Source organism: Betta splendens, chromosome 9 (genome assembly GCF_900634795.4).
Source record: "Betta splendens chromosome 9, fBetSpl5.4, whole genome shotgun sequence".
In the NCBI taxonomy this organism is placed as follows: domain Eukaryota; kingdom Metazoa; phylum Chordata; class Actinopteri; order Anabantiformes; family Osphronemidae; genus Betta; species Betta splendens.
Genome location: NC_040889.2, coordinates 9,008,905 through 9,030,951, shown reverse-complemented (window position 1 = coordinate 9,030,951; position 22,047 = coordinate 9,008,905). Strand labels below are relative to the sequence as shown.

The 22,047-nt window shown below is 44.5% G+C and overlaps 1 protein-coding gene across 2 annotated transcripts in view; it reads right to left on the bottom strand.

The window, feature by feature from the left end:
- The window catches only part of exoc4 (exocyst complex component 4), an 83,735-nt gene that overhangs the window by 6,394 nt on the left and 55,294 nt on the right, over positions 1 to 22,047 (bottom strand). The window contains exons 14-19 of one of the 2 annotated variants that reach the window (XM_029161747.3): positions 14,901 to 15,037; positions 13,790 to 13,945; positions 12,350 to 12,528; positions 6,416 to 6,551; positions 4,613 to 4,791; positions 4,253 to 4,412 (exon numbers count right to left, since the gene is read on the bottom strand). In XM_029161747.3, coding sequence (XP_029017580.1) covers positions 4,253 to 4,412; positions 4,613 to 4,791; positions 6,416 to 6,551; positions 12,350 to 12,528; positions 13,790 to 13,945; positions 14,901 to 15,037 — 947 coding nt within the window. Of the gene's footprint in view, positions 1 to 4,252; positions 4,413 to 4,612; positions 4,792 to 6,415; positions 6,552 to 12,349; positions 12,529 to 12,853; positions 13,206 to 13,789; positions 13,946 to 14,900; positions 15,038 to 22,047 lie in introns of those variants that run through there. The other variant, XM_041072193.2, reaches the window with a different exon arrangement.

Sequence of the window (22,047 nt, the reverse complement as noted above, 5' to 3'; positions counted from 1 at the left end):
AAAAATGGTAATGTGCATGCACCTCAATTTTAAAAATAGATTTTGTTTTCTAAATGAACCAACTTCATACGAATGTAGTTCTGCTGAATTCGTCCCTCTCTTCCTTCTTGTCTCAGTGCTTTTGTCTCTCTTCTGGTAATGAGGAAACGTCTGCAGAGACTCTGAAACTGACGCTTCATCAGCAAAGACCAGTTCCATCACACCGGTCTGAACCAGTACCCTGCTCCATCACCAGAGCCCGGCGTCATCGCACTGATGGCACATACATGAAAACGTTCACACGCGGTGAAGGCCGCGCGCGTCGTATTGCCTCGTACACACAGAGAAACGGGAGGTGGGGGAGGGAGGGGCTGAGAGAGGCAGATAAGAGGCAGAGTAACAATTCAGCAGATGCAGTGCAGGTGGTAGTGGAAGAAAATAGGCACAGAGAGAAAAATGAAGAAAAGGGAACCGGGAGAGGAGGAAGAGAGAGATAAAGGGAGAGATGCAAGGTGACAGGAAGGGAGACAGAAGCCGAGGGAAGTGACAGTGTATCGAAGCCAGGCCTAAATACAAACAGTTTTATCTGTTGACACCCACTACCTCCTGACACGGCCGTCAACTGTACTTATTACCACATTCTCTGCAGACGCACCGACCTGTCACCTCCACACACACACACACACACACACACACACACACACACACACACACACACACACACACACACACACACACACACACACACACACACACACACACACACACAGGCCCAACCAAAGACTGTTTATTTACCGACAAGCACACACAGGATCCCAGGGGACACGCAAAGGCCGGGGCGGCGCACTGCGGGCCACAACACAGCACCCATGGCTCTTGTACAATTCACACACGCACATCCGCCCGCTGTAGTAATTTCCAGCAGCAGACAGGTGGGTGCCATGGGCTGAACCCGGGGGCATCACTACAGCGAGCCTGTCAAACCGGCGTTTAGCCTAGCCACCGGCTAAGGGCTTTGCAAGTTTGTTAGGGCTGTTATGACAGCCCGGCAACCGGCCGACACGGGTCACCGAGCAGCTCGCAGCTCCACTGTACGCGTGTGTTTGTGTCATGTCTGGAAAACGGGAGCATGACAAGTTATGGCTGGGTCAACCTGTGTATTCAAATGTGAACACTTTAATCTCAAGTAATCTAATCCTGCAGTAATAAATTGGTAAAGACTAGGATGTGTACATGAGCTTTGATCAGAATACACGTAATGTAATGCATCCTGAAAGGCAGAAAAACAAAGCCTGTGCAGCGCCCTTTTAGAGCTAAACCTCTGAGGTCACTTTCTATATTGTGCAGCACGAAGACTTCAAATCTCAGTGACAGATAATTACGCCTAGTCTCCATTTAAGGTCTCTAAAATTGTTGCAGGGCAAAATAAGTCACATTTATCCACGAGCAGGAGTGGACTGTTGCCAGGCAACACAAAGTTTATAAAAGCTTCTTTCACAAATATCGTGACTTCTGGTCCTTCTGGGATAAAAGCCTCACAAGCAACTTGTTTCATTTTTATCTCCAAGAAACCATTAAAAAAAGACAAAGCAACAGACAGACAGACAGACAGACAGACAGACAGACAGACAGACAGGCAAACAGGCAGACAGGCAGGCAGGCAGGCAGGCAGGCAGACCCACAGGACAATGAGAGGAGATCAGGGTCACAACGAAGGTGAAGGCACCATCAATGCACACACACACACACACACACACACACACACACACACACACACACACACACACACACACACAAACCACCACAGTGACACAGGTCTGCAGAACAGGACCAAGCCGCTGAACTGTTCCTGAGCAGATGGTCTGTGTGTGTCCAACAACTGTGTGTCAGTGTGTGTGTGTGTGTGTGTGTGTGTGTGTGTGTGTGTGTGTGTGTGTGTGTGTGTGTGTGTGTGTGTGTGACCTTCAGCCACAAGCAAACGTCTAACTGAGAGACAGACTGCCATAGCACCCTGCAATGCAAACACACAAACTCACACACATCTGAGTCTTAACACCTTGAGCAGCACTAACAGCTGACATGCTGTAGGTTTTTAGAGCATTTTACGTGGGTTCAGCCACGAGGGGGCACTATTTCCCCACTGAGTGAGAGTGGGAGAGCGAGCGAGAGAGAGAGAGAGTCTTCATGACTTCTGCAGTACTGGTTGCTGGGCCTCTTCTTAGTTTTAACTCAGATCAATGGTTATTACTGTGCCCTTGTCCAGCTCTCTCTCTTTCCCACACAGACACAGACAAACACACACAGACGCACACACAGACAAACATCTGCAGGCTCTGAAGAAGGCTTCCTGCTGCTATCACTTCCTTTCCCCATTTCGCTCTTGTTTCTACAGAGCTGGTAATAAAACACTGATGAACATTCCACTTTTGCTGCCTGCTCCTTTCACTGCTCCTTCACTGCCTGTCCTCGCTGGCCCGTCTTACCTATAATATGTTTACAATTAGCTTTAACCTTCCAGACAATTATCACCTGAAGGGATATAATCCAAACACATAAACAAATGCATTTCAGAGAAGAAAATATTCACTTGCAGGATTTTTAACACTTTTGACCTTTTTAAATAACAATAATCAATCGACAACCTCAGGTGCAAATGGATGTAATATATTCAAACCTTAAAAAGCCACAGTTTCCTAATAATATTATTCTTTGTCTATTAGGCAAAAATGCATAATTTTACCATTATTATACTTTGCCATAAAGACCAACTGGCCAGCTCCACTGGCAATTGCACTGTAAGCTATAAAGAATACTTTATGAATATTCATATCCTAAACATTAGTGTGGTGGTAACAAAACACTGATTGGCTCGGCTGAGTGTATGCGCATGGCTGAGAGGTAGGAATACATATTACGTGAGAATATGACTTTGTGTGTGTGGGTTTGTGTGCTTGCAAGAGATTGTGTCTCTCGGAGCCGGAGGCCGGCCAATCCAAAAAGCCATGAATGTATAAACAATGTGCTCTGCAATTCCCAATCAACACCTCCACACCGCCCACGCCTCGTAATCAGAGAAAGTGGGAGAAGGAGAGAAAAGACAGAAAAGCCATCACTGGCGTTTCTCCATAATCAAAGTTGACAGAGGGTAGAAATAACATACTAATCAATGGTCCTCCACATTCAGTACAGTTCAGGTCAGTCCTTTGTTGTTGTTGTTTTTTTACCCTGGAGAAACTTGGCTTTCATTACCATTATAATACAAACAATGGCGATGTCCAGCTCCTGCCAGCACAGAGTGTCGACCCATCCACTCATCCACAGCACATGACACACGCCAGGAAAGAAGCTAATTGACCCTACAGCTCAACACGTGAGATCACTTACAACACCAAAAATTACAAACTGAAACACTGACAGGGAAAGCACTGACCTCATATACATTTTACCAGGAAATAGTCATTCCGTTGTTTCAGGATGCTAAAATAGTATTTTTCGTCGCCATATGCTCTCAACATTTTTTCTTTTTCGTTCTATGCCTTCTTCCTGTGAAAGACCTCTTTTTCAATAACTTCTATTCACTTGCTTTTTTCAATTTTCCTTCCCCCCAGCACTCCCTTCGTTTTCCACCTATCACATCACCCTTCCTCTCACATACTATCATCTGTCAAGGACACAAGCTTTGAAAAGAGGAGAAAAACCATATGAGTCGCGCAAATCACTCTTCTCTTCACGTCCTCCTGCTCTCCGTGTCTCTCTTTCCTTCCTATTCACAAAGACGTCGGCGCGCTCATTTCCCTCATGCCTGTCGGGGCTGGACAGCACTGGGCAACGGCGGGTAGACACAAATATAAATGTATGATGGAGAGATAAACAGCAACAATTGCCAGCAGTGAGGATGACAATCTATTTGACCATCTTTCTGACTTGTGCATTCACAAAGTTGAGGTCTGAACTTGAAAACTCTGTGCATCTCAGAATGTCTCAAAATGAAATCTATGTCAGAAAAGACTCCACCATATGAATGTTAATATTATTATTTCAAGGATTATTATTGTCTATGGTTTCCAGGAAGAGTCCTATGATACCAGTGGCTTTATTACCATGACAACAGTAAAACTCAAGGGAGCACAGCATGGATTTATATAGTACTGCCAGAAACTGGAATCACAGTGTAGAGAGGCACTCAAAATATCTAAGCTATATATTTTGGAGCATGGAGTAAACGAATGAATAAGTGTGAATATGTGAGATGCAAGTGGATAACAGCTCTGACCTGGCAAAGTCAAGGTCCGCCTCCCTGGACATAGTGATGTTGGTGAGGTTCTGCTGGAGGACAAAGATGTTCCTGCACATCTTCTTGATACCTGATTCGCTGATCCTCTTAAAGTACTGGGCTCCGTTGATTAGGATACAAGAGATCAGATGACCCAGGCCTGGTGGGAGGGAGAGTAATGATTGTCAGACCACGACAGAGAAGGAGAGAGCGGCTGAATTAGCTGAAAGTTAATAGGAGGAAGAGGGGAAATTGGGAACCAATAACAACATTGGCTCAGCTACGTGAGGAAAATGAAAATCACATTGAAAAGGTAAATCAGGCAGCTGAGAAATATGCTTTATACTCCTCACTGCTCACCTTCAAAGATGTACTGAAACTTGTGCTGCTGCAGAGCGGCTCCCATGGCCTCCTCTATGGCAGAGATGTCCTTGTTCAGTCTGACCACCAGCTGGTCGTAGTCCATGCTCTCCACGTTCGCCACTATGGCATAATTCCCTTGCTTGGTCAGAGGGATCAGGTAAAAGAAACAGTGCACCCTGGATTTAATCGGAAAGAAAGAGCAAGAAAAAGGCACAATATAAAGATCTGTCCTTGGAGTATGACATTTTTACAGAGAGAACGCTTAAGTGGGCAATGAGTGTTCTCATAGCCCAACTCAAATACTGTATGCAAACCTTATAATTTAATCAAAAATTATTATAATGACAAACATTGTGCAAAATATACTATGTCCTCCTAGTATGAAAAGGTATTTTAAAGAATCTTAACTTCATTGGGTAGAAATTCCTCAGCTTGGGAATCCTTGACACCATCAGACCTTTCATGCTTTCACCTTCCAACGGTGAATTGCTAATTAAAGGCACTTAATTAAAGTTTTAAAATGTATTTCCAGAGAAACTCATCGTCTGTTTCTTTATACTGAATATGTGGTTCAAACAGCACTAACACGAGATCTAAGAATTTTGGCCCACGTGATTATGAGGCCAAGTATAGAGGCCAAACTCTCAGTTCTAAGATTTATTAATACATTTCTCATTGACTGTTACCTAGACTTTTAATTTCAGGGTCTATGCAAATATAACAGTAACATTTAGATGCAAAGCAACCTTGTCTCTTGTTTAACACCTTTGTATGTTTTTAGTTTTTAGTCTTGTACATAGTGCAGTACAAAGTACAGTGATACGATGGTGGTTAACATGGTTAATATTTTAGTGCTCAACAACTTTGTTGTCTGCTTTAATTTTAAGATAATACTTTTAGGACTGTTCTGTGTAGAAACAGAGATTTGAGCCATGATTCAGAACAGTGTTTCTTCTCTCTGTGAGTTTAAACACTTATATGTTAGTAGGGGGTTCTTTAGATTGGTAGATGCCTCATTTCTGTCTAGACATGGGCAGTCAATACAATAGAATTCTATAATCACAGCGCCCTGAGCAGAAAGGTGTGAAACGACATGGGTGAATGTTTCTTCCCCCTGAGGCGAAGCCAACAACTCCACCACATTTCCAGTGCCTCCCTTTCCCTTCCTTCTCTCCACTTTTAATCATTCCTCTCACTTAGCTTGTATACATCCCATCCTTAACTCCCACCACCACCATTACCACTTTAACATCTGCACTCATCTCTCTCCCGTCTCTTCTTCCCTCCCCTTCTGCTTTCTTCCTCATGGCTTCATTTAGCTGGTACCACTATCAGGGGAAATTCGCTAGATGGGGAGAGTCAATGGAGTGTAGCATAGAGCTAGACATCAGCCTCAGGGAGGGTTTTCTACTGAAATCATAAACAATATTGCATAAGCTACACAATAGCCTATTGGGAAATGGTGGTAGATGGAGGGATGGAAACAAGCGGAGAAGGATGATGGAGGATATTAGCAGCTGTGCAGGCAATGGATGGTTTGGTAAATTAACTTGGACATTTACATACAAAACCCAGCAAAGCAACACAGCATAAATTGTTAAACTTCAGACAAGAGTACAAGTGTGATGTTGCTGATCATTTCACTCTATTCGATGTAATGACACGTCCTCTAAGCCTGCATTGAAGTGAGGTGATTTAAAGTCATAGTGTGACAACCCATGAGGATCATCTCCTATTTTCACCCGAGGATTTGTAAATTGCACATTTTCTGTGCCCACTCAGGGAGTCTGTGCTACATACCTGACCTCCAGGTGCAATACCAGCAGGCACCGATCAGCAATGTCCTGGAAAGCCCTGGACAGGTCGCTCAGCGTCTGGAGAATCTGCTCCCTGCTGCGTTCCCCAACAACCTGGCTGTCTGCGGACGGAGAGGCGCCTGGACAGGGAGAAAGAGGAGCACATATTCATACACAAAATAGAAGTGTGTGGTTGTCCTTAAGCAGGTGACACTGACCTATGGGTCATCGTTCCCAATTCTACACTGACCCGTGTGAGGACACACGCTGTACTGCACTCATGTATTTCAAAGTTCACAAGCTCTCGCAGTACGCACAAAACCCAGCCATTAGTCAAGCTTCACACACACTTCCCGAGTCCTTCAGCGTGTTCTTGTACTTTCTTGCCACTTGTGCTGAGACAGCAGGAGCATGTGTCAGTGCACTGCATTGTAAACCACACAAAGGACCTGCGTATGTGTGTGAAAAGAGAGAGAGAGGACCAGGGAGCAAAAGAGCATGATGAGTGTATATAAATTCAGCCCAGTGTAGATCAATGGCCATAAATTAGCAAGGGGAGGAAAGGGAGAGAAATTGGCCCCGTCAGTCATATGTAAGTCTATTTGGTCAATGAGGCGAGAGAGAGAGAGTGTGTGTGTGTGTGTGTGTGTGTGTGTGTGTGTGTGTGTGTGTGTGTGTGTGTGTGTGTGTGTGTGTGTGTGTGTGTGTGTGTGTGTGTGTGTGTGTTCAGAGAGTGACAGAGTGAGCAGGAGAATGCAGGGGTCCACGATCGATGTGCCGCAGTGAGAGCCAGCTCCCCAGTTACTCTTCCTGCCCTTCCGAAGGTTACACATGCATGCATGTATGTATGCACACGAACAGGTGAGGACAGAGTGGCAGCAAGTCCAACCTAAGGTGAAAATAACTTGGTTATCTGTCTTCCCCCTCTCTCCGACTAACACGGCAGAACAACCTCCTTCAACCCAGGAAGTAGGGCATAGGTACAGGTACTGAGCATTTACTGATTCCCATATCCTGTAACAATGCAATATATTAATATGCTTGAGAGCATTTGGGTGCATGCTCTGTGAGATGTGCCTGTACTTCTGATCAGCCCCTGCTCAGGTGAGAGGCCATTAGCTTGTGCAAACAGCGGCGAGGTTAGTGCCATGCTCGTCCAATCACCAACGCAAACACGGCCGGATATGATGCAGTATCTCGACAGCTGCTGCTATGGCTTGCGTGTCTGAAACAGAGATGAATGCTCAAGATTGTATTTCTTATTAAAGCTGAGTGTGAGTGTGTGTGTGTGTGTGTGTGTGTGTGTGTGTGTGTGTGTGTGTGTGTGTGTGTGTGTGTGTGTGTGTGTGTGTGTGTGTTGACTGCTAAGTGCACAGAGCTCAATGCCTTTGCAGCTGTAAGGAAACTTGCTAAACGCGTCTGCGTCCAAACGTTGCACACATACTGTTGTTTTTGAATTAATCCTGCTAAATGAGCCACAGGCACATCATCAGGATGGGCCTAAGCAAGATTCCACAATGATTTCTCAGGGGATTCGACCATAATGACATTAATTGACTTGATTCGATTGGATTTAGCTGAAGTTGTTTATTCTCCCTGGTCACCTTATCAGATCATTACCAGATACCGAGCCCAGCGCTGAAATACAATACTTCCACTCTAAGAACCACAATTACAAGGACATTACCTATACAGCGTGAAACCTGAAAACAGCATTAGGTGATCTATGACTTTATTAGTGTCTATTGGCAGCAGAGGAGTGTGCAGTGAAGAAACAAAGCTGCCATTTTTGTTTTAATAAGTTCATATTCTATGCAGCTGAAAGGGTACATGAACATATATGTGTCACCAATAAACTACTTTCTTCCCTCGTTTCTGCTCTTTTCATTCATTTGTGAGAAAAAGCAGAAGTATTTCACTTGCTCTGCCTGTGGGGGAGTTTTCCTTCAACGTGTGAGCGTACGAGCACACAGATGTGTGTGGAAGTGACTCGAAGGCTTCTGTTTCCTCTCATGTGCATTACACTCACTCACTTTGGCAGCAGAAAGGGAGAAAAAAAAGGGTTCGCTGTGGCACACACTGCTGGAGGTCTCTCCAGGGGGTGCCTGTGAAATACACACAGGCCCCAAAACACACACACGCACACACACACATGCGGATTCCTGCCGTGTCCCCAGCCCGTGTCGCTTTGATGATGCAAGGGAGGCGTCACAGCATGGGGGGCACCATTAGAGTCAGGGACAGACGGGCAAAAGGAGACGACTCATTGGTCCTGACTGACAACTTTCATGCTGCCTTTTTTCACTTTTTGTTTCCCTGCGCTTTCTTTTTCCCTTAAACCGAATTACTCCCATCTCTTATTTATAAGTTGCTTGTGTGTGCATGACTAAATGTGGGGATATGTATGTGTGTATCATGTATCTGTTTATGCACCCATGTGTAGGCTGTGTGTGTGTGTGTGTGTGTGTGTGTGTGTGCGTGTGTGCGTGCGTGTGTGTGTGTGTGTGTGTGTGTGCTGTGCTTATCCAATTATTTTCGAATCCCATCTAAGAGAAACGTCTGTTGCTTGCCATCTGCGGAAGATTAGGATGGCAGACATTAAAAAAGAAGAACAGTGATGGAACTCGCACACTCACACTCACATACGCATGCACATGCATACATATAAGGTACAGACAGTATAGAAGTACACTCAGTGTCCTGTCTGCAATCAAGGGCATAAACAATGCACCAGGAAACACGTAAACACTATGACTTGACATTTTCTGTGGCATTGATAAATGCAGATGCTGAACACTTGCTAGAAATCGCCATCTGCTTTGTTTAAACAGCGCAGTGCTGACAGGGAAGAGGTAAGCAAGAGAAAATGGAGAAAGTAAAGGACAGTATCCTGCAGGGATGAAGTGATGAATGATTCATAAATGACTGACTGAGTAGGAGAGAAGAGTTATTAATTATTTTGCCGCCTCTGGTAGAAGATGAACATCTGCACAATGGGATCTCAACTTCTGTCCAGAGAGATATCAGGGAAAGCGAGGAGGACAGAGACAGAAAAAAATGAGAATGAAATAAGATGAGTTTATATCTGAAAACCCCAAATTGCTTAATAGTGTCCTGTAATGATGGAGGAGAAAAATCTGCAAGATATTCAGAATAAAGGTGAAGAATGGCAGAACAAAAGACAATATTTCGACTACTGACAAAACAACCCCATGATTTCCAGCTGCAGCTACTGTACTCCCTCAGGTCTCAGCAGTGAATAGGAATGCGTTCTGAGTCAGCTTGCCCTGTTAAATAAAGTCAGGAAAAAAAATCACTGCTAAAGGGTGAGGACCTACACTTACAATAGTCAAGGTTATTCCTTTCCAGGCCATCACACATGCAGCTGAGCAACCGCTGACGAGAAGGGGCTCACTCCCATCAGAAGACCACATGAATATTATCTACAAACCCCGAAGCACAGATTAGAGACCTGTATCTATGCACCTCATTATCCTCAGGTCTTCAGCTTCATAAAAGACACACATTTACTGTACACATAGCAGTAAATAAAGAGCTGGCAGGTAGGAAAAGGCCTACAGCACCTGCTGGGACAAACATTCACACTGTGCCTGACCTACAGCCTTCAGATCCTGAAAGAAGAAGCCTCAAATGTATATACAGACACACAGCAGTTCACAAGAAGTGGCTGCTGTGCTGTCTTTGCACCTCAGGCATCTGTGTTTGTGTGCTGTTATGTGAATATTGTCAGAGTGGATTAAGGGTCCAGAGCTGCGACCAAATGGGTGATAAGACCCTTTCTCGTCACGGCCAATCAGCATCAGGGGTCTGGTTGCCAACGCGCACACACACACACACACACACACACACACACACACACACACACACACACACACACACACACACACACACACACACACACACACACACACACACACACACACACACACACACAAGAGAAATTCTTAATCTGACACAAACGGAATTGAGATTTACTACCACAGGGAAGCAGAATAATCCATTGTATATGTTATGGTTTCTGAGCATAAGAAGTAGATGTAACTACTGTACGCATGGAGAAGACCGGTGATCAAAACAAATGCCCACTGCAAAGACCAGTGAGGCATGGGCAAATGTACCAGGCAACAAAAGTGCAGGGAAAACCAGAAATAATAATTCTTACACTGTCACAATAGGCAAGAAGGAAAGGGAAGAAAAAATGAATGGAAGAAAGAAATAAAGAAAGGCAGAGTAGAAATTAAGCAAGAAATGAAAGAGAGAAAAGGCAAAAAGAAGGAGAGGAAAATGAGTTGTTCATACCTGACTGCTTCTGTAATATAAAATCCAATTTGGAGAGGCATAGACGTGAGGAGGGGGTTCAGTAGATAAGGTGGGGTCCTTTTTCCCGTGCTGTACCCTTGTCCAATCTCATGCAAACTTATGTACACACACACACACAAACCAATGCACACGTATTTCACCATCTTCTTGGCAAACACTAAATAATGAACAATACGGAGGCTGTCTCAGCATGATAAGTGACTGCCCTATCCTTCCCATTAGCGCCATGCGCTAGAATTAATGATAATTATGTCACGTCTCATTCCGTACTTTTATTGAATTCTTATCTATGAATAGACGCAGAAAGCTAGTGTCAGAGCGAGAGGGAAGGAAAGACTTTAAAACGAGATGATGATTAAGTGGAGGGCAAATATGAATATCTCAAAAATTTCTTCTGAAACAGAACAGTGGAATAAAACAAATTCAATAGGCAATCACAGGTCTGGTGCTACACAGCTAAAGGTTAGAGATAAAGGCTGAAGCCGTCTCTCTCTGCGTCCTGGAGTTCTGTCTGAGAACAATGCTGTGAATCTGGATCCCTTAGTCCTCAGCACTTACTGTGGTGCAAATGAAAAAGGCATCATTACTAAGTATCGGACAAAGACGGTGATTATGCATGTTTGTCATTAAACATTATGAAATGTTGACCTTAAGGACAACTGTACTATGATGGAGCCTAATGTCAAAGGGTATGTTATCAAGACCTGAATGTCTGAAATGAAACAAACACCACATTAAAAAAAACATAACCTATGTAAAAAAAGTAAAATAGGGAAATCACAGGCTTTTACACTGCAGTTTAGTAAATACTAAACAAGCGTCATGTTTCTACAAGCTGCAGTCCAAATCAAATGCTACTTTTTAAGCCTCTAACGGGAGTAATAACTCCCTGATTGCTATCAAATGACGTTAATAAAAATTTATGAACTTGAAGGAAAATACTGAAATATGCCAGAATCTTTATAAGATTAAACCAATTCACAACATGATGATGTGGATAAAAGCATTAGTGTAATGATAAGCGACTAACAAGACTCTCATAAAGTCTATGCTGGACTCATTTTGATGTGTGATTAATGACAGTGAAGTGATGACTGAGCAGGGACCAAAATGCTTTTAAGAGTCCTGATTATGGTCGGCATTTATGCACACATACTTCCAGAGGCAGAGCCAAGCATAATGAGCATGTGTGTAAAGTGCTCTTTGACAACTCCAGTAGAGAAGCTAATGAGTGTGTGATAATATACTCAAACAAGAGCTTAATGAGGCACAGGTAGAAGGCGTCGCTCCAGACTGTGATCACATGTAATAAGGGTCAAAGGTTTTGCATTTTGTATCCACTAGATTTCACTTTTTGTGTGAAAAATACTGAAGCCACATTTTTCAGCATTTTGTCACCTTCTGAAAATAAAACATGAAAATCACAAATAATCTGGAAAATACGACCATGTCTGTTTCACTTCATTCCATAATGAGCGATTGGTTCAGTAACACTGGGAATAGGACACAATGACAGGCAGGTCAACCCTAAAGACCCAATTTATGTGCAAAAAAGTGTCATTTACTTCAAATCCTCAACGCAGCTTTCCTGACTTACCGGAGGCTTGAGGCAGGGCGGCGAAGAACGTCTTGAGCCGCCCAGCGAGCCACTCCATACTCTCGTGAAGGTTGGCCAGGGCTTTTAGGTCACTAACATCGCGGAGGATCTCATTCTGGGGGATTAGCTTGTCACCCAGGTTCCCGGTCAGCACCTCTGACTCCTTGGCAAAAGCCGCCCTGAATAATGGAGAGGTAGGGATATAGGGGTTTTTATGGTTAGACGGGTGGACATAACACATCGCTCAACCACATCATGTCTGAATGAGTTACACAGACACAAAGGAACCAAAGATAATGACTAGGTAGACACAGAGAGCTAGGGATGCAAAGTGTCAAGAGAACGTAACTTTGAGAGGAGGAGGAGAGGCTAGGAGCTCAGGAGTCAGTAAAAGAGAAAACTACAGGTGATGACAAGCATCTCAAAACAAAAACTACAGACTTAGAGTGGCTAAACAAAGATAGAGATCAAAACCTCTTTCGCATCACATTAAAAATCACTTGCGGTTTCGGCAAGGATAATTGACTACGGAGACTGGAGGAAAGTTGGAGAAGGGCGCCTCAACACAGCAGTGCTGCAAACACACGGCATGTGGACCGGCCTCCAGAGTCACCAGGATGCCCACAAGATCAAGATCCCGAGAACAACAGATGGATAAGACACCAGGCACACAAACCCGAGCGCTCGCTCACACACAGGCATGTGTAGCTTATTAATGAGGCTTTATTAAAGCGCTGGGTTGCCAGTCGAGCAGAAGCTAATCCCCTTCTCATAGTGATGAAAACAGCTACTGCTCTCAAATCAAACGGCCGTATGCTCTCCCCCTTGCTACGTCTGTGTGTATCTGCATGCGTGCCTGAGAAAGGGAGAGTGGAGGGGGGAGAGAAAGGGCACACAGACAACAGATTGACTTTCTTTGGCCACATAACCAATTTATTTATTTACTTTACTATTCCGCTCCAATGAGCTTCAGTGTTCCCTGAAGAGTGCGCACATTCAAAGGCAATTTCGATAAGACTAGCCCCCCACCCCCCCGCTCTTCTTATATTTTCCTATTTTGCTCGTCCCTCGTTTCCTCGCTTCCTTTAGATAGAGGGTGTTTAAAAGAGCAATCATGACTTCTTTTATGGCTGCATCTTAGTCAACATGAGTGGGTCCAATAATATGTGAATAAAGGAGCAGAGACGGGAGGGAAGGATTATCTGGCTGAGTGCTCGGGTGTGATTGTATATGTCTCCTTCTTGTTTGTGTGTGTTGTGCGTACTTTTCGCCCTATTTGTGGGAAGATACCAAAGTAAAGTAAAGCAAAGCAAAACTTAATCATATAACAAGCTCCGTGATAAAAAAGGTCGGTTTTGTAATGGTATTGACGCGGCTCTGACATATTAGGTCCGCACGATGATGTCAGCCAGGGTTGGTGTTCGGGGTAGGTGCGCGTACCGGGTGAAGTCCTCTTCGTCCTCTCTCTTCTGTCGATTGTGTCTGGGCTGGGCCATGTTTGCCCAGTTGGGGAGCGACTGGAGCAGCCGGCTGATGTCCTCGTCTTTGGACCAGGAAGCACTGATGGTCAGCTTCTCCTCACACTGGACGACGCCCCTGAGGACACACACATAATAAATAGTAGAAGTGAGGAAATGCAGCCAGTCACTCTAGTACTAAACCCTTGTGTGTACTGTGTGTACTTGTATAATGTAATGCAATCTAATCAATACAGTTTACATAATAATGTACTTAGCAGATTTGTACTGGCACACTGTGAAACACAGTATTACACACGCTCTGATTTGATGGAAGGAAACCTTGTGTTGGACTGCCAGCATGTATTTGCTTTGTGTGGGAAATGTTTGGTCCCAGATTACAGCATTACCTGGTTCCCAACACACACATACTGTATGTTGGCAGCCTCTGCTTGTCTTCATCACACTGCGACTCCTGTGAGGCTGAAGCTGACCTGTGACAGGGTCCAGATGGACTCTCAGCAGTCAGTCAGTCCTTTCCTGCGCCTCCTGGCCTGCCCCCCCCCCCATATCTGCCAACCCTCCCGTTACCTGGCCAGGTGTTACATGGTCCCAAGTGAGCACAGATGGAGGGCGTTTATTGTGTGATTGCTGATCATAAAAACAACATTTAACTATACTCCATATTCGTATAAAAAGTCAAGTATAAATAAAAAATGCCTCATAAAAAGGCACACCAGCATTTACCCATGAATGTATTTATTGGTGGATATAACGTCTGCTTTTGTGAGACGACTAATTGTGTTTGCCAAGAACTTGCTGAGGGAATTGTCCAAAAGCTATGCACTTATACAGACTGCAGCATGAGCTTGAGCTATTCCCACAACAGTTTATCATCCAGAAGCCAAAGAGACACTAAAACCCTGCTCATCCTCTGCATGAGATGAGAGCAGCAGGTTCTTTCTAGTATTGAGAAAAAACTTTTGAGAAAATGACTCACATCCCATCTAAAATTTGTGATTAGGGTGTTTTTCTTGCTGGCTGTACAGGAGCCCTAGATCTTAAATCTCACTGAAAAATGACACTCCGTTTACCTGTATGCAGTGTTGCAGATTTCCTTGTACTCTTTGAGCTTGTCACAGACCATTTCGAGGAACTGGTTGGAGTAGGCACTCAAGTCCTGCATCAGGCTCATTAGATCCTGGATGGACTTTTCCACATCCACCGTGCTCTATAGGGCAGAAACAGGAGTGCAGCAATCAGCGTTTTGCTGCATGGCTAAACATAACGTTCTCGAGAAGTTATTACCTATAGGACGAAAAAAACAGAGGTACAGACACAGAAAGATGAAAGGGGACGTGATTTTATGCAAGTGTGGAGTCAGATCCGGTCTGCTGTGGTGCCAGTGTAATAGGATGGCTCTGACTTCACTTTTCTATCTGTCACCTGTGGGCTGGACGGATGACTAGTGCTGGAGAGCTTGTCGGAAGTCGTAACGGCGCATTGGTGGAATGGATGAGTCTTTGTGTGTGAGTGAATTAGTGCGGGTGCACATATTTTGTGTGCGCTTTGAACGTGTGGGTTGTGTGAGTGCGTGCGCATTTGTCACAGGGCGCCCATCACCAGGAGCCATGGCAGGGCTGTGACAGCAGCCATTACAGATTAGCCACTCCTGCGTGACTAATAGCTGGCCCAGGAACAGCAAAGCAGCTTCATATCCCCAGCCGCGCTCACACACACACACATGCAGAGAGCAAACTTTTCAAAACACACACCTTTGAGCAATTTTAAAAGCTGTGAAATGAGATTACAACTCAGTACGTTCCAGTTTGTCTGCTCCTAGCACTTAACCAATCTATCCTACATCTCCAATAATAGTGATAACTTGCTATTAGCCTGGCAGTAGCCCTGCTGCAGCTACTCTCAAACACACTGGACCACAAAAGCAGCACCTGCTGCCGCTTAATCCCATACGACACAAAGAGGGACATTCAGGTCACACTCTGCACATGTACAGATATAGTAAAAATGAATATTATACTCAAAGAAAAAAAGAAGTAAGATACATTTGTAGGATATAGTCTAACTTGCTTTTAGGTGGCAGCCCTCATAGAATAAAAACACAGACACCCTGATGAAATAAACATACTAATCTGCATCATTTATGCATCAGCTTTATTGGTTATCATTAGTCAATAGCTAGCTGCTAAAACTGTAGGGGGCAGCAGTGACTGCAAGTGTTGAGCAATAATGCGCTTGGATTCAGTTTCCCCCTCACTTATTCTGTCGGAAGCATGCACACGCGCACACACACACACACACACACACACACACACACACACACACACACACACACACACACACACACACACACACACACAGACACAGACACAGACACACACACACACACACACACACACACACACAGACACAGACACACGCAAACAGTAGCCACTCCACTGAGGGAAGTAATGATCCATGGCAGTGCCCATGCCCATGGAGTGCTAACCAAGGCCGTGTGTCTGCCAGGGGAACACCCTTTACTATCCATGTCCGACTCCCTGACAGCTTGCCAGGGTAGGAATAACACACACACCCTGCAGGAGGGCGAGCTGTTAGTAGCTCAGGCAGCAGCTAGGATGCAGGACGGAGGCGCAGTGAAGTGATCTACATAACACAATTAAAAAAAGTGACAACGACGTCTCCTCCACTTCCTGTTACCATGACTACAGTGATAATGTAGTAGCAGTGATATGCTCCTTTATGATCCCTGACGAGAGATCCATTTATCTCCCTCCTCCTCCTCGTCCTCCTCCTCCAGGGAGGTCCGGTTGTAGGGTCACCAATGTGAAGGCAGCTCAAGAGAACTTCAGGAACACTCATAACACACATCCTCAGAGTAAGTGGAGTGAATTAGGCTGATACTGATTTTATTAAACCATGCAACAAATTAAACTGATTTAATTCATTCATAGCAACAATGCTTTTCCAAAGGCTTTCCAAAGACTGCAAGTACCAATAGGATATAAATAAAAAATGGCAAGTCTAGTGTAGTAATGTGTCTATAAATGGTTTTAAACAGCTGCATTGATTCTCTATATGAATTATGTCCCTCCTTGTAGCTAAAATGTTCATAATATGCGTAATTTATAACATGAGAAATTCAGTTACAGTTACTGAGAAGTCAAGGAAGTCCCTTAAAAGAAGAAGTAGAAGAAAATGAGCATTTATTAATCTAAATATTATAAAAACATATGCTCCTGTCAGAAACAAATTCACAGAGCCCCTGTGCTTTGTGCTGTTGCTTTGAGGATCTAGAGCTCAATAGCAGGTCATAGCAATGAATGGAGAAGAGTAAACAACGAATGGCCGATCCATTACTCCTGCTCTAACAAATGCTCTTGCACTCGGCTCCCTTGTCTAATTCTGCTCATTTAACACAACCATTTGTCTTAGGCAGCAGAAATCATTAAAAAGCAATCAAGGGAGGATGAGAGAGAGGGAGAGAGAGAGAGAGAGGGAAAGTATGTTGTGCTACATCTCGTCTGTCTTACTCGACTGTTACATGGGACAGCGTGCACAGCGGAGTCCTCTTTATCTGTGCCCATCTTACTTTCTGTTGCAAGCTTGAAGGTCAGACGCACCGAGCTGCAGCATCATGTAAAAGCACCCATATCGCCACTCTTTTTCATCATTACTAGCTAAAACATAGTTATCAAGCAAAATGAGACTTTGCTGGGTTAAACTACTGTTATTGGGAGCGAAACGAAGGCCACGGCTATAGTGGCTTAATCACAGCATGCAGGCAGAGCGAGCACTTTGCCTGGCACCTCAGCGAAAAAGCTGTTAATGCATGTCATCACTGCAGATACCGCCACAAGCTGGTGCTAAAAGAAGTAATGATCTTTGGTGCAGTGAGTAAAAAGCACAATGCAATTAATCACATTATTATAGTAATGGATAAATATGCTGCTGGAGTCCTGAGACACCAGCAAAGGTAAAAGCGAGAGCGTCCGGGCTTGTGTGGACTGTGACAGCTCGTGTGTGAATGTCGGTTCCTGTAATGTGCTTTCTCACATGTCAAAGTGAGACGTTGGGGCCTCAGGTTGAAATCGAAAATGGATCATAGACTTTCCCATTAAAATAGTGAAATGCCCCCCCCCCAAGGTTGTGCCGGGGTCAGAGTGTTTAACCCCACGCCGTCTGGCGTTCCGCTCGCACTCCCGACCCCGAACCAGCGGCGCGTGTAATGCCTCTGCCGCGTCGCTCACATGTGCGACTGAAGGCTGACAAAATAACACACACTCAGCAGAGCGCGCTCACAGCTGCACTCGGCCACATGCCAACAAAAGGCACATGCAGAGATAACCTCTGCGACGCACCCGGCATCCCACAAACACACACACACACACACCCTGTCGCTCTCCTGAGTAAAGGGGAGCTGGGCATGAGTGGGACATCGCCTTGACAGATCATTCATCAATGTCAGAGCAGAGCCACACTGCAAAGACTCCCCTGACACACTGTGTGGCGCTCACGCTTGTGCCTGCTCAACCACATCACACACCTCTTTGTATGATCGCATGTGAGGGAGTTTGTTTTAGTTCTGACAATGAGGTTGTGTGTTTTGGCCTTCTCAAGTGTGTATAACACCATGAAAAGAGAATGCAGAAAGTGCAGACAAAAGTGGCCACTGCCCCCCACTGAACCACAAGATTCTAAGCATTCTAAGATTATAAGATCTAAATTGAAATTAATATATATATTTAAATTAGCTGCATGTACTTGGTTCAGGATTTGGTTTAGCACTGTATATAGAGTAAATATTTGAAGCCCTATTATTCATTTGCATGCATTTATCTTGTACCTCTCTCTCTCTCTCTCTCTCTCTCTCTCTCTCACACACACACACACACACACACACACACACACACACACACACACACACACACACACACACACACACACACACACACACACACACACACACACACACACACACACACACACACACACTTCGGCAATTCTTACATGACCTGGAAATCACCAATCAAGAGCTGTCACCTCTAATCAACTACAGGTAATCATCCTTGTGATGGACTGCAGTAACCTTCATGTGTATTTGCATAACAAGCTAATCCTTTCCACATGTTTCCAACTCAAAGTATCAAACTGCAGTTGAGGACATCATTGATGGTAGTTATGGTGTAATGATCGATTTTAGCTTAAAGGGAGCCATGAAAAGCAACTAATGACATGTGTATGGGCTTAGTTGTGATACTCACAGCCACTCAAAGAACCACACAAAATAAGTAACCACGCATTCAGCAGGGTGGAGGAAATTGAGTTATTAAAAGAACACATCATTCTTTTCACCTCCGCTGTCATCACTTCTAATGCAAAACCTAATGCAGTGTTTGTAAGTGTTCTAATTGAGAGATGAGGAGCAATATCACACTTGGCTGATTACAGATGGGCCTTCATATTACACACACACTTTATTCACACCCACGCACAAACACAAATGGAGGCTCAAATGTGGAGCTTCTGCGTAATCTAATCCTGGAAATCACCCCAGAGTTCAGACCTGCCACTTACTGTAACTCCACATACTGTACTGGCCAAAACTGCATTCTACTAATGACACCGTCCCTCCCCTACACACTGGATCACTCACTGTCTTCTGGTGGGTGTGAGAGGGATCAAGTTACCATTATACAGTACATACTACTATGTACACCTAGCTATCATTAATTATTATGAATTATTTATCAGAAACCTGGGTTAAGCCATGAGTGGTTTGTGAGAATTAATGCAAATCCAAATGAAAGAGACATAATAAGGGCTTTTAATGCAAGCAGTGTGGGGTGTATGTTCCCCTCTGTGCTCCATCGGGCCCATATGTGCATCAATACAACGCAGCGCATGCGCAGAGGCGCGCGCCCGACAATGTGTGTGCTCACAACGAGACAAAGATTTAGTCATTAGCAAATTCACAGCACTAACTTCAAACTTTTATCAGGTGCCCACAGCCAAAGCCTTTCTCCTTCAAACCAAAGGGCATGTGTGGTAGAGCTGACATTTCAACTGCTCTCTCTCTCTCTAACTCACTCATTCCAAAGGCAAAGATTATGTCTTGTAAGACACAGTCTGTCAGCGGCAGCGCTGCATGGTGTGAACCTCCACTACCTCAGGCTGCCGTTGCTCACACTGTTTCCTTGACACATTTAAATGCTCTGACTTTCACTTCACACAGAATAAGCATACACGCATATATTTGATATATCTATTATATAGATATATATACGCATACCAACAGCATCAAAATCGCAGCACAGTTGCATTGTGAGAGAGGAACATCTCCATGGCACTGTAGGCCCAGGGCAGCTGGGTGTGGGCCTCAGGAGTACATGTGTTTGGTGTGAGATAACCAGGCGAGGTAGGGATTGTTGCACCTTGAGCGGTGAGGAAGGAGGCAGCACAGAAATAAGGCTTTGAGGTGAGCGAGACCGAAAAAAGAAAAACAGTCACAGAATTTATCAGGACTTGAGTCAGTTTAGTAAAAAAAAAACAAGAAAGTGACTTTCTTCATTACTGAACCCGAATAAATACAGAAGCTTATCAAAACCATGGAGTGTGTCAAAATATAATATGCGTGATTGTTATTCCAACAGCAGTTGTAAACTACTAAACGTACTTGGATTTCAAACACATAAAACTAGACAAATAATGTAAAGCATCAAATTCTGAAAATACAGTAAATAAAACATACATTTTAACACTTGTTAATGAGAAAGCAAGAAACACAATATAATGTTTACCCACTATTAAAATAATTTCTATAAAATTTAAAACAACTTTTACATGATAGAGTAATAAGCTGCCATGGGACTGTGATTATAATATAACGTAAAAGCAGGGGATCATATGAAGTCAATGTTAAAAAAAGGTGGCTTTTGGTTTGGTCACGCTAGTGGCGCGTGGCTCCATCTAAGGGTTGCGCAGTTCCCACTTCCCACCCACTCCCACAGTGCATGACTGATGCAGCTAACAGGTGTGATGTGTTGTGATCGCTGAGTCAGTTGATGGGAGGCGAATGTTGAGAGTTTGTTTAATAAAGACACACACACACGCTCTGGATGCACACTCTAATCTCCAGCGTGTGTGTGTGTGTGTGTGTGTGTGTGTGTGTGTGTGTGTGTGTGTGTGTGTGTGTGTGTGTGTGTGTGTGTGTGTGTGTGTGTGTGTGAGTGATGGCGGGGCGCTTGTGAGGGGGCAGCGGGGAGCCAATCAACAGGAAACGATCAGCCCCCCCTCAAATAAACACAGCCTACACACATCGTCACAAATAAAAAGGTCAGTGTCATTACGGTTACTAGAGGTGGATGCTCGGGTGAGGGCGCATACACAAGTAACACGTGCGTGCCTGGTTCCACCCTCCTCCCTCACAAAGCTAAAGGTAAATATGAAATTTAAAAGGTCAACGTCATTAGCAGGCCACCGGTACTGAAGGTATCTGCAGCACGGAGAGCTTTCCGGGGAATGAAATCAGTTTCTAACTCGTGCTACAAGTTCTGCGCAAATGCAGGAGCCTCAGAATCACATGTATAACAAATGCAAAGCAAACAAAAGCGCACACAGAGGTGCTACAGTAAGTGATAGTTACGTTAGCGGCCTGCATGCTACACAAGGTGTGTCCATGTACGGTGGGTGGACAAACAAAGTGCGGTCGCCCATTTGTTGGTTTGGTGATTTTCTCCTGGCACTTTGTGTGTATGCCTGTATGTTAGTGTGTCACAGAGTGCACGAGTCCAGGGGACGCGTTGGGATGGGGGGCTTCTACCAAGATTAATGGAGCCAATCTCCTGAGCTACCCAGCAGAGTGAGCATACCCTCCCTATCCTACTTCTTCGGCTCTATTCCCCATCGCTGGCCCTTTCTCCCGCCTTCACCCCCGTTTCCTCGATCTAGCTCTAATTAAATGAATCAATCAGTGGCAATGCCAAAGCCGGACAGATAGCATCACTCCACTGAGGCTAACAGCTTGTATGTTTGTGCATTGCTATTTTGCTGGAGTCGAGCCCAAGGGGAAAAAAAGCAAGAATAAAATGGGAATAACTATGGTTACAGCAGATGGAAGGTGGAGATCAAACGGAAGCGCATACTTGTGGCGTTGCTCCTGCTTTCTTTAGCACCACTGCTCTTCCCCCGACTTATCAGCTCTTATGCTATCACACAGGC